General features: G+C 39.0%; 1 protein-coding gene across 4 annotated transcripts in view; it reads left to right on the top strand.

The window, feature by feature from the left end:
• Positions 1-12,918, top strand: part of PKHD1 (PKHD1 ciliary IPT domain containing fibrocystin/polyductin) — a 457,981-nt gene that overhangs the window by 161,952 nt on the left and 283,111 nt on the right. For all 4 annotated transcript variants that reach the window (XM_037054718.1, XM_037054725.1, XM_037054714.1 and 1 more), the window contains 3 exons: positions 7,834-8,044; positions 8,451-8,608; positions 12,703-12,894. In XM_037054718.1, coding sequence (XP_036910613.1) covers positions 7,834-8,044; positions 8,451-8,608; positions 12,703-12,894 — 561 coding nt within the window. The remainder of the gene's footprint in view (positions 1-7,833; positions 8,045-8,450; positions 8,609-12,702; positions 12,895-12,918) is intronic.

Here is a 12,918-nt window from a genome sequence, read left to right as displayed (position 1 = left end):
CTGAATGCTACTAGAACATAAACTACATAAAAGCAGGGTTTTTTTACTGTTTTGCTCACTACTGTATTCCTAGTACCTAGAATAGCAAATGGCATGTGGCAAATAATATGTGCTCAATAAGTATTTCTTCAATTGACTTATTATTTTCTTCCCCAGTATTTCTGTTTATCAGCCAACTTGCTTCAGCTGTGGACCTGTGAGGCATCATTGATATGTTCTTTCTCATCTCCAGATTTACCTCCATTCCTTATGATTATCCAAAAGAAATCTCAAATTTTTATATTTCTCTCCAGATCTGCTTATTAACTCTTGTTCAAAATCCCAAAACTTCTTGTCTGAAATACTGCCTTAGCCTTCTACAGAAGTTTTCTACATAGTCTTCTTATTTTCATTCACTTTCCTAAAGTCTGTTCTTCATATAACATCCAGAGTGACTTTTATCAGAAAGAGAAATTAAGAAAAAATCCCATTTGCTATAGTGACAAGAAAAATAAAGTACCCAGGAAAAGCCTTAACCAACAATGTAAAAGACCTGTACTCAGAGAGCTACACAACACTGAAGAACTACACAACACTTAAGGAAGATACAAATAAATGGAGGTATATACTATGTTCATGGATTGGAAGAGTTAATATCATCAAAATGTTCATACTATCTAAAGCAATTTATAGATTTAATGCAATCCCTATTAAAATATTAATGATATATATCACAGACATAGAACAAAGATTTCAAAAATTTATATGGAGCTATAAATGACCCTCAATAGCCTCAGCAATTTTGAGAAAGAAGAACAAGGCAGGAGGGGTCATAATGCCTGGTATCAAACTATATTACAAGGCTACTGTAATCAAAACACTCTGGTACTGGCATAAGAACAGATACATAGGTCAATGGAACAGAATAGAGAGCCCAGAAATAAACCCATGTCTCTACAGTCAGTTAATACTCGACAAAGGGGGCAGAAGCATAAAATGGAATAAAATAGCCTCTTCAACAAATGGTGTTGGGAGATCTGGACAGCTATATGCAAACACACACACACACACACACACACACACAAACACAAACAAACCCCTTAACCACCAACTTATATCATACACAAAAATAAACTTAAGATAGATGAAAGACTTAAATATAAGGCATGATACCACAAAAGTCCTGAAGAAGAACATAGGCAGGAAATTCTCATGTATTTCATGCTGCAATATTTTCACTGATATGTCCCCTAGAGCAAGAGATATAAAGGAAAGAATAAACAAACAGGACTACATCAAATTAAAAAGTTTCTGCATGGATAAAGAAAATACCAGCAATGTAAAAAGGGAACCAACTATATGAAAAAAACATATTTGCTAAGGATATACCTCTGACGAGGGCTTGATCTTGTCATAATATATACAGATCTCACACAACTCCACACCAGGAAGACAAAAAATCCAATTTAAAAATGGGCAAAGGATCTGAACAGACACTTCTCCAAGGATATATAGAGGTCCTAGAGACATATGAAAGGATGCTTAGCATCACTAGCCATCAGAGAGATGCAAATTAAAAACGTAATGAGATACCGCTTCACACTGGTCAGAACGGCCATCATAAACAAATCAACAAACAACAAGTGCTGGTGAGGATGTGGAGAAAAGGGCCCACACCACATTGTTGGTGGGAATTCAGACTTGTGCAGCCACTGTGGAAAACAGTGTGGAATTTCCTCAGAAAACTAAAAATGGAACTGTCTTTTGACCTAGCAATTCCACTGCTGGGATTATACCCTAAAAATCCTGAAACATCAATTTGAAAGAACATATGCACCCCAATGTTCATAGCAGCATTATTTACAATAGCCAAGTGCTAGAAACAGCCATCAGTAAATGAGTGGATCAAAAAACTGGTACATTTACGCAATGGAACACTATGTAGCAGAAAGAAGAAACTCCTACCCTTTGAAACAGCATAGATGGAACTGGAGAGAATTATGCTAAGTGAAATAAGTCAGGCAGTGAAAGACAAATACCATGTGATCTTACCTATAAGCAAGAAAATAGAACCAGAGACATGGAAATAAAGAACAAACTGATAGTGACCGGAAGGGAAGTGGTGGAGGATAATGGGGGAAAGACGAGGAAGGGTCAAGTCAAGGAACATGTATAAAGGACCCATGGACAAAGATGACAGTGTGGAGAGGATTGAATATGGGAGGTGGAGGTGGACAGGACAGAGGAGAATAAGGGGAGGGGGGGAATTGGGAAAACTGTAACTGAACAACAATAAGAAAGTAAAATAAAATAAAATTGATTATGTAACTATTTTGAATAAGATTTTTCAAGTTTCTTAAAACAGGCCAACAAGGCCCTGCATTATTTTTCCCAGTCATGCCTTGCTATCTCATTCATCTTGCTCCATACACTCTAACTGGCATTTAGTTGCTGGAACACATTAAGCTCCTGCTTTCAGGATTTGACTCAGATTTTTTCTCATTCTTCCCAATATTCAGTAAATATGTTTTCTTACTAAGGACTCTCTTTTCATTTTGGTATGTGTAGTCCTGGGCTTACAATATCACTAGTCTCACAACAGTATAATTTCTTTAAAAAAAGATTTTATTGATTTTCAGAAAGAGGGGAAGACTGGGAGAGATGAGGAAGAGAAACACCAATGTGTGAATGAAACATTGATCGGTTGCCTCTCACGTGCCTCTAACTTGGGACCAGGCCCACAACCTAGGCATGTTCCCTCTTTGAGGATCGAACTGGTGACCTTTCACTTTGCAGGATGATACTCAACCAACTGAGCCATATCACCCCACATATTTCTTTGGTGGTTTGCAAATTACATTTGGAATAAACTCCAAGGTCTTTGAGAGCCTATGGGCCTTTCCTCCATGGGCCCTGCTCACCCTTCCAGGTGCGTGTTTGCTGACTCTTGTCAGGTCCCCTTCCCTTCCACATCCTTGCAGTCAGGCCACACCACATACATTATAGCAGTTATTCAAGTATGTCATGTTGTCCCACACCATTGTCTTTGCCTAGAGTGCTCTGCCAATTAGGTCATCTTGTCCACCATGGGTTGTCCTTCAAGGCCCAGCTTAGTTTTCATCTCTGCAGGATCTCATTCCCAGAAACAACCCTTCTGTTGTGTGAGTGAAGTGCCCTGTGTCTGTGGGCCAGCAGACCCTGGGTGTTCTGCTCTAACACTCAACATGGTACATTTTTTACATTTGTCTATTTCCTGTTCTGGTCATGGGGCCAGAGGACAGGGATTCTGTTCCCTCTATGTTTGTCTTCCCAGTTCTTGACAGATATTCATCTATACAGAAGAAAAGATAACTTGCAGTGTTTTATTGTGGATAATGGTAAAGCTTCATGTGGAAAAAAGCCGGGGGAAATAATTTTTCTACACTTGAGAAAAAATTTCTGTTTTTTGTGAGTTTCTTCATAGTTCTACTCAATACAAACATTATTTTAATGAAATGATTCTCTCCCCTAAATGATTTGGCAGTTATTCAGTTTGAGCAAAGATTGAGGTCCTACAAAATAAACAGAGGACAATTAGTTATTTTAAAGTGTGTCAACCCACAAAGATTATTTTCTTTTACTTCATGCCTATTTGGTAAGGTGGTTCTCTGGGACTATGTAATTATGAATGAATAGCATTGAAATGCTTGAACAATAATTTGTAGGAAATACAATTAGGAGAAGTTATTTGTGGGAGTAAATGAGTAATTTGTTGCCTAACAGGTCAGTGCTGAAAGCCCCAAGTGGTTAAACGTATTAAATTACAGGTCGAGAGCATAACCCTTTTTCATTTAAGTATATTCGTAAGTTATTGAGCTTTTTAAACTGTATTTTATGTTTTTTTTATTTGTGGTAGGGAAAGGAAGGCAGCTGCCCAACCTGAGGGTTCTGTGAAGTGACATGACTTGTTTGAAATGTGTGTGTGCAAAGCTTTCTTTGTCAGAGAATCAGTCAGTTCACCTTGTGTGGCATTGAAATAACATTTATGAAGTAAAGAATATAAGTTTATGAGTTTCTAATATTATTGGGTAAAATTAATTTACAGATATTTCCAGAGGCCAAGAATTCCATTATATGTCCAGTTCTTTGGCTCTGGGTTCAGGAGACCCGGTTTCAGAATTTGGTGCTCACATCTCACTGCTGTGTACTCTTGTTCTTGAAATATTTTAACTTTCTAATTTGTATGCACTATTAAAAGAAAAAAACAATAGCAACAGAAACAATTCTTACTATAGAGTAAAACTACTTAGCATTGGTTTGTTTATTCTAAGTTCTTAATAAATGTTTGTGTTATTTGTGGTAATTTTTACATATTAGATACTATATACTTATTTAGGTATATATTTCATGGAGGTTTTCAAATAAAGGTCTAGAAGGCAATATTCAAAATAGTTAATTAAATCACAATGGGTTTAATGCTAATCTTGAGCCCAAGACCATGTTAGGAATTTTGACACATAAAAGAAACATGAGGCAGTGGCCCAGCATTGAAGGTGCTAACTGTCCAGATGGGGAGATAGGACATGGGCACTGTAATTATTACAGAATAATTTAGTACTGAAACACATGGTAGTGACTATTAGTCACATAACCCGGATCCCTCCAGGCCTCTCTGAGAGTGCTCAGCCTGTTGATGTTTTAGTAGTGATCACAGAAACTTTTCTGTGTACCTCCCCCAACTCTTACAGCCTTTCCAACATTCCTGCCTGCTTATTAGAGATGTTCTCATGACAAATTTCATGCAACTAGTCTGCTGCATCTTTCATGAAAGCATCTTTTATGTACATTTCTCCCTATTTTGGCTCTCTTGGCCAATGTCCTCCATTTAGGAAGGTGCTGGGGGCTGCCTCATCCCAGCCCCTGCTGCTGATACCTGCCACGAGAGTACTGAACACATGGGCGCCAAGGACACAGGCTTCCATTGCCGCCAGGTGGTCAAATATTGAGGTATAGAAATGTGCTACATCCCATAATGAAGCCTCGTGACCTCTTCTCTCTTCCACTCAGGGTCCTACCTACTCATAGGACACCCAAACTTCAGAGTGCTTGTTTCTCCATGACTCAGTCATGATTTTCCTCATCCCGTACACATGTATGGGACACATATTATATGCGACAATGTGATAGGCATCGGTACTAGGATGGTGAGCAAATATAGGTCTAATTCCTCTTATCAGGTTTAATGGGGGGAAACAGAATTATATGAACAGAGGTCCAATCGCAGTGTGTTAAGTGCTAGAAAGGAGAGGAACAAGGTGATGTGAGGGTTTGACCTAGTTAGGAGGTCTCAGAAGCTTTGATGAGGAATCAAGTTTAACATCATTCTGAAGAATGAGGCAGAGTGAGTTGATGAGAGAATCCCAACAGTGGAGCATCAGGTGCAAAATCCATCTGGAGAGTTTCTTCAGGTTCTTCAGGTTCAGTGTCAGGAGAGAGAACCCATATCTGAGACAGATCCCATGCTGCCTCTGGATTATCTTTTTTTCTCAACTGCTCCTTACGTAGGCTTCTCTACCATGTTAAAGCAACTCACACAAATAACCCATAAACTAGCTGGACATGCTTGGGCATGCCTAAACCTCAGATGTACACACTTTTGAGCAATAAGGGCCCAAAGCACTATAATGTCCGTAGGAGGAGGTGGACACCATCATGGGCTAACGTGCTGCCTGAAATCCAATGAAAGAGGTAGAAGAATTGGTGACATGAAGAAGGTGGTCACACAGGTGGAAGGGACAGAATAGGCCAAGGTAGGAATGAGCCTGTTAAATGAGAAGAGGTGAAGAGACTAGACTTCCTGGAGTAGAGATTTATTAAGGAGTCAGAGACAATAAATTAGAATGAAATTATGGAGAGTCTTAAAAGTCAAGAAGGGAATCTGACACTGTTACTCAGTACTGTAGGCAGATACTATAGGTTAAGAGACAAAGAAGGGATATAATTAAAATACCTTAGCAAAGTTTAAAAAATAACTGCGGAATAGCCAGAAGAATATTCAGCTCAGCTGATTATTATAATTATTTTGACATTCTTGAATTTGAGATGATGGTCACTCATCCAAGTGTCAATATCTACTATATAGCTAGAAATACAAGGCTGAAACCCAGGAAACATGCAGGCTTGATGTTTTAGTCATGGTTTTGCGAAGAGAGTAAATAAATTATGAGATAATTTTACTGCTTTGAAGAAATTCTATCAACATTTGAAAGAATATAAGTTTATTTAAGAATTAAAAATGCATTACAAAGGTTCTCTGACTTTTTTCACTCATTTGATTAAGAATGATATTATATTTGTTGACTCTTTGTTCTGCCATGGGTATCTTACATGCTGGTAAGTGCATAGTAAGTGTTTGTTGTGTATAGAATATTGTGAACAATTTATCACAGATTTTAATAGCATTTTGCCTTCGATAAACATTTTCTGTTCTCATTAGAGATTTTTCTGTATAGACATGGAGCAACCAATCATAGAAATTCACATATATATATATGCATATACACATAAATAATCTTTATTTCATCTTATTTTTCCCAAAGGTTAAAACAAACAGCAAATAAAATTAAAATTATTTTCTTTGAGGATGATTTATGTCTTAATTTTTACCTGCCCTATAATTAGAAATTTTGAACTCCTTAAGTGTTTTTTAAGATAAAATTATTGCCCAAGTAAACTTCAAAAATTATACCATTAACCCGGAGACCTTTCTAAGCCTAGAACAGCATTATTAGTACAAGTGCCCCCACACAACAGACAAATAAATAAAGAGAGAAGTTTAAAATAATTTGAAAATGATTTATTGTTGGCCACCTCTCTAGTTAGAGATTCAAGTATTATTATATTATTTTAGTGCAGTAGGGGAGGACAGTAAGTTGCTGTGGGCTGAAGGTGAATTATGATCTATTGCAAGGGAGGAAGGAAATGTACTGAGGAAAGAAGAAGGGGTTGGGAGTAAGCCATGTGTTTTCTGAAGCATTGCTTCAGAAAATGCCTTGAAAAAAACCTTTGCCCTGACCCTTCTTAGAAAAGGCCAGAGTAAACTGGGAGACAGACTACCTTCTTGAAGCTCTGCTAGTAGAAGAGAAGCACACTGGCACGGGAGGATCTGGTGGCTGCTGTGGATTCTAAAACAAACCAAGGGGCCTAGAGACACAAGTTACCCTCCAAGTCTGCATAGCAATTCTATGTTGAATACATCCAGTTTTAGAATTTGAAAGGATCATTTAACACGCCATGTTTTAGCACAAGCAAACTGAGGTAACTGAATTTGTACTCTACGAACACTATTTATAAAGGGAGTTGAAGTCTTCAGATTAGAAGTTCATTATAGACTTCTAATAGCTTTTGTTTTTACCTGGAATAAGACTTGAGGGTCTATTTTGTGACAAGGTCCAAACTATCTGTTTCATAAATATTACTTTGTTTAATCCTTCTAAAACCTTATGGGGGAAGGCCTTGCTACTTATGCATTGTAAGTGAGGGATCTGAAACTCTCTCTTGAGTTTATTACCCAAAGGAACATGGTTAGAATATGCAATGCTATGATTCAACTGTAAGTCTCGTCTGACTCCAATTCCTAGCTTTTTTTGTTTCTGTTTTTTTCTTAGCATGCCACTGTCAGTTCCAGATTAATTTTATCGCTACCATAGGACAGATTAAAAAAAAAAAACTGAGAAAAGTGAAGGCATTGGTGCTTATTGAGTCTGAAGCTTGCTTTCCCACGTTCTTTGTTTACAAGATTATTTGGTTGAGTAATGCCACATTTGTATTAACTATTCAAGTGTCTGAAGGCAAATGCTCCTCCCACTGCTTTAGGTTCACTACCAGAAGTAATTGTCACCCATCTTCGAGCAGCTGCCCATGCCCATGACACCATGTTGGCTCTGGAAGATGCTGTGGACTGGCACTCTGGGGATGAAGTTGTCATCATCAGCGGAATGGGGGTCCAAGGGGCCAAACCCTTGGAAGAGACTGTTTTTGTGGATGCTGTGCACAATGCAGACCTCCATCTGAGATCGCCCTTGAGGTACCGCATGACAGCTGGGGTTCATTAGGTGGAAGCAGATGAGGTTTTAATTGTGTTGGTGTGTGGTCTTTTGATGATCTAACGTTAATTAAATAATGCTAGACATTTTGACAAGAAAATTACAAAACGTGCACTGTTTGGCAAGTTGCTGTTAAGAAGATTTATACTTCTTGAGCAAATTTCTCCCGTAAGACTCTAACTTCCATATCATAGTAGATGGTCACTGCAATTGTTAGTATAGTTCCTCATTTTCACATACTTGTGCATACACTTCACTCCTTTGTATTTGAGTTTCTAAAGAAATAGACCTCCAGAGTATTTTGCAAACCTAGTGGCTTACTATTCCTTAATAAGTTCAGAGTAGTGTCTACAGATGTTTCTTTTTCTTTGTCTTTTTCTTTTTTAGATATTCTTACAACTTCACAGAGAATTGGGTGGCTGGACAACACCACATTTTAAAGGCCACAGTGGCCCTACTCAGCAGGAGTATTACCATACGAGGAAATCTCACTAGCGAGAGGACAAAGCTCCTTGCTTCATGCCAGGAGGCTAACGCTTCAGAAGGTAGAGAAGTATTTTTGGGGAAGTTGAAAGAGGGGAAAAGAATGTTCTTACTGTCAAATGAAATGTGGCATTGCTGACTTCTTTCAAAACCAAGTAAACCCTTAACCTTTGCATGTCCTTAATATTCTGCCATTTTTAGAATGTTCTTAATAAATTGGCATTTCATTTCCTACCCTCAGCGATTGTGTGAAAGAAATAGATAACAGTATCCACTTGAGAGATTAGTTACTTCTTTTGGAAACAAAATTTTATTAAATAATTAAATCTGGAGAGTTAAATTAAATTTCCAGGTAATCTTAACTCTGATTCCAAGCCTTTTCTAATATTCTCAGGAACACTGTTTAATGCCAGAGTCATGAACACAGGCAGCACATTCTGCTTAGACTTGTTGGCCTCTTCCCTCTCCTCCACCTCCACTTTCAGAGTTTGTTTTCTGGGTGAACTACCACAGACTTTAAGTCAGTGGTTGAAAAAGTCAATTTATCTTCTAGAAAAATACCAGGCTCTGAATCACAGTGATGTGCCTATTAAACATCTATTTCAGGGATGATTAGTTTAGTAGGTTATGTTTGGGTTTCTCAGGCTGTAGATTATGAGGCTTTCACATAATGTGAAGACATCATTTGTCAACTTTGGTCCAGGATGGTGTAGGTGTCAAGGATGACTCCCAGGCATGAGCTCTGGATGGATGATGAGGCTGTTTATTGAGATGGGAAGAGGAACAGATTTTGGGGTGGGAGGGTGGCAATCATGAGTTTAATTTTATACATTTTGAGACTGAGATGCCAGGCCAGCAACTGAATTAAGATGTCTGGTAGCATCTGGAGCCTGGAAGAAATCTTGGATGGAGTTAAAGATTTGAGTCACCTCTACATATAGACACATGTGATACGATGTTAGGGTGTGGTTGGTCGGGAGAGAGGGGACTTGACCCCACCCCCCACTACCTCAGTCTTCTAGCTTGTAAATGTGTCATTCTGAAAAATGTTTGGATGCAGTGGATTAGAATCCACTAACTGACAACTTTAACAGTTCTACTGAGTATGAGATCTGAGTTCTATTCAGACACTTGGAGATTTCTCATATAGGTTTTCTCAGATCATATTGTACAAAACCAAATTTGCTATTGCTGCAAGTAAGACTAAGCATCTAGAGTTAAGCCATGGCAAATCTATTAGATTCTGATGGGAAAAAATCCCTGATTTCAGCATAACTCTTAAACTTTACTACAAAATTCTCAAAATAAACAGAATTCACACCTTCATGAAAACATGTCACTTAACTCTTGTTTGTGAGGGGCTGTGAAGATAGCTAACTACAATAATATGAGACCTGACCACATGAAAATTTTATGGATCACTGACATAATCAAAATTGTGATATATCATAAACATATAAAACACTTCTTTGTTCGCCTCTTATATATTCATCCTCTGCTGGTAGAAAGTGACTGAACTTCATAATTTACTAATGATTATTTATCGTGGCATGGTACATCATTTTGTATTAGTGACACATCTTTGGTTTGTTAACATGGATAATAAAGAATCAGTTCAGGAGATGATTTCTTAATTCACACCATCACATGCCATGTGTCAACTGAAAGTGTCCTGTAGACTTCTGGCCAAGATGGAGGCATAGGTAGATACACTATACCTCCTTGAATAACCAAAAGAAAGACAACAACAAATTTAAAAAACAACAACAACCAGAGCTACCAGAAAATTGAATTGTATGGAAGTCTGACAACCAAGGAGTTGAAGAAACTTTCATCCAGACTGGTGGGAGAGGCGGAGATAGGCAGCTTGGGCAGAGAGCATGCATGGTGAGATGGCTGGAGGGCCCAGGGGGGCAAAGTGGTGGATGGTGATCCCATATTTGAGTGCGGATAAACTGGAAACAGTGGGGGGGGGGGAAAGACAGACCACACAACCCAGGATTCCAGTGCAGGAAAAGAAAGCCCCAAAACCTCTGGGGGTTGCTGTGGCAGGAGAAACTCCCAGCCTCATGGGAGAGTTCACTGGAGAGACCCACAGGGTCCTAGAACATACACAAACCCACCCACCTAGGAATCAGCACCAGGAGGACCCAATTTGCTTGTGGGTAGTGGGAGAAGGGACTGAAAGCCAGCAGAGAGCTGAGCAAGCAGCATCATTCCATCTCGGACCCCTTCTCCAAGGACAACACCAAAACTCAGCAACATGGATTGCTTTGCCCTGGTGAATACCTAAGGTTCCACTCCTTACAGCATAACAGGTGCACCATGACAAAGAAATATGGCTTAAATGAAAGAACAGATCAAAACTCCAGAAAAACAACCAAGCAAAGAAGAGATATCCAACATATTTGATGCACAGTTCAAAATACTGGTAATCAAGGTGCTCACAGAAATGGTTGCGTATGGTCACAAAATAAAGGAATAAGTGAAACCTATGCAAAGAGAAAAAAATTTACAGAGAACCAACAATGAAAGGAAGGAAATTGGGACTTAAATCAATAATTTGGAGCAGAAGGAAGAAATAAAAAATCAACCAGAAGAGAATGAAGAAACAAGAATTCAAAGAAATGAACCTCTAGGGCAACTTTAAACGCTCCAGCATCTGAATCACAAAGGTGCCAGAAGAAGAAGAGGAAGAGCAACACATTGAAAACTTATTTGAGAAAATAATAAAGAACATTCCCCATGTGGCAAAAGAAGTAGACTTTCAGGAAATCCAGGAAACTCAGAGTCCAAAAAAGTTGGATCCTAGGAAGCACACAGTAAGGCACATTATAAGGAGAGAATCTTAAAAGCAGCAAGAGAAAAGGAAAAAGTTACCTACAAAGGAGTTCCCATAAGACTATCAGTTGATTTCTCAAAAGAAACCTTACACGCAAGAAGGGGCTGAAAAAAAGTATTCAAAGTCATGAAAGGCAAGGACCCACCTCCAAGATTGCTCTATCCAGCAGAGCTATCATTTAGAATGGAAGAGCAGATAAAGTGCTTCCCAGACAAGCTCCAGTTAAAGAGTTCATCATCATTGAACACTTATTATATGAAATGTTAAAGGGACTTATCTAAGAAAAAGAAGATGAAAAATATGAACAGTGAAATGACAGCAAACTCACAACTATCAACAACCAAACCTGAAAAACAAAACCAAAAACAAACTAAGCAAATAACTAGAACAGGAATAGAATCAGAGAAATGGAGATCAGATGGAGAGTTATCAGCAGGGAGGTGGAGGAAGTGAATCGCGGAAAAGGTACAGGGAATAAGAAGCATAATTTGTAGGTACAAAATAGACAGGGGGAGGTTAAGAATAGTATAGGAAATAGAGAAACCAAAGAACTTCTATGTACAAACCATGGACATGAACTAAGTTGGGGAGCTGCTGGTGGGCGGGGTTATAGGGTGGAGGGAAGTAAAGGGCAGAAAAAATGGGATGACTGTAATAGCATAATCAATAAAATAAAAAGAAAAACAGAAAGCATCCTAAAGTCCTGAGGTGACAACACTTTGTAGTGTGTACTATGTCCATTCAGTCTGCTGTCCTCTCTGAGAAGGAGGCAGCAGTGTGGGGGCTGCTCCGTTACTTCTGTGGAGGCCTTTGCCATTTCTTCAGTGGCATTATTGTTGTCACCAAACTACAAAGCAGCAAAGTAAAGGGGAAGCCCACTGGACAGTTTAAGACTAAAAAGAGCCACAATTGTGCTCAGCACTTACAATCTCATTCCCTACAATTACCAACCACGAGAAGGCCATTTTATTGCACACTCCCCCCAGGGGATGTTTTGGATTGAAATAAGCATCTATTTAGGTTGGGTTTGTGGGTTGTAGTTAGCCTCTTTGTGACAGTAATTAAGGTGATTGATTGCGGGGGTTGGGGTGCTTCTGAAAATAATAGAGTGAAGACAACGTCATGTCCTAGTTATTGGATGTTTTAATTAGTAATCCAAACAAGGAGAATCAAAGTAAAAGGAAAGTAAGGCTATTAAATAAAATACACAACAATGCTTTGTCTTTTGTGTTGTGAGTGCCTTTCAAACTGGGCGATTGGCCGAGAAGCATGTCATATATGTGTCAGGGCCCCTGACTTCAGTTTGTGTTTCAGGTGATTTGCAGCACTGTTTCTATTCCAAGAGTGAGAAGATGCTTGGATCCAGGGATCTGGGGGCCAGAGTCATCATTCAGTCCTTCCCTAAGGAGCCCAGCTGGGTGCAGTTGAAGGGAGTGCAGTTCCGGGACTTGGGTCAAGCCTTCCATAAGCATCTAAGCTCGCTGACTCTGGTGGGAGCTATGAGAGGTAAGGGGTCCAGGCCTATGACTT

The sequence above is a fragment of the Sturnira hondurensis genome, unplaced genomic scaffold (assembly GCF_014824575.4).
Source record: "Sturnira hondurensis isolate 20B ecotype Veracruz unplaced genomic scaffold, ASM1482457v3 Scaffold0000880, whole genome shotgun sequence".
Classification (NCBI taxonomy): Eukaryota; Metazoa; Chordata; class Mammalia; order Chiroptera; family Phyllostomidae; genus Sturnira; species Sturnira hondurensis.
The sequence above is the reverse complement of the archived record's forward strand: the minus strand, read 5'-3'. Positions and strand labels throughout refer to the sequence as shown.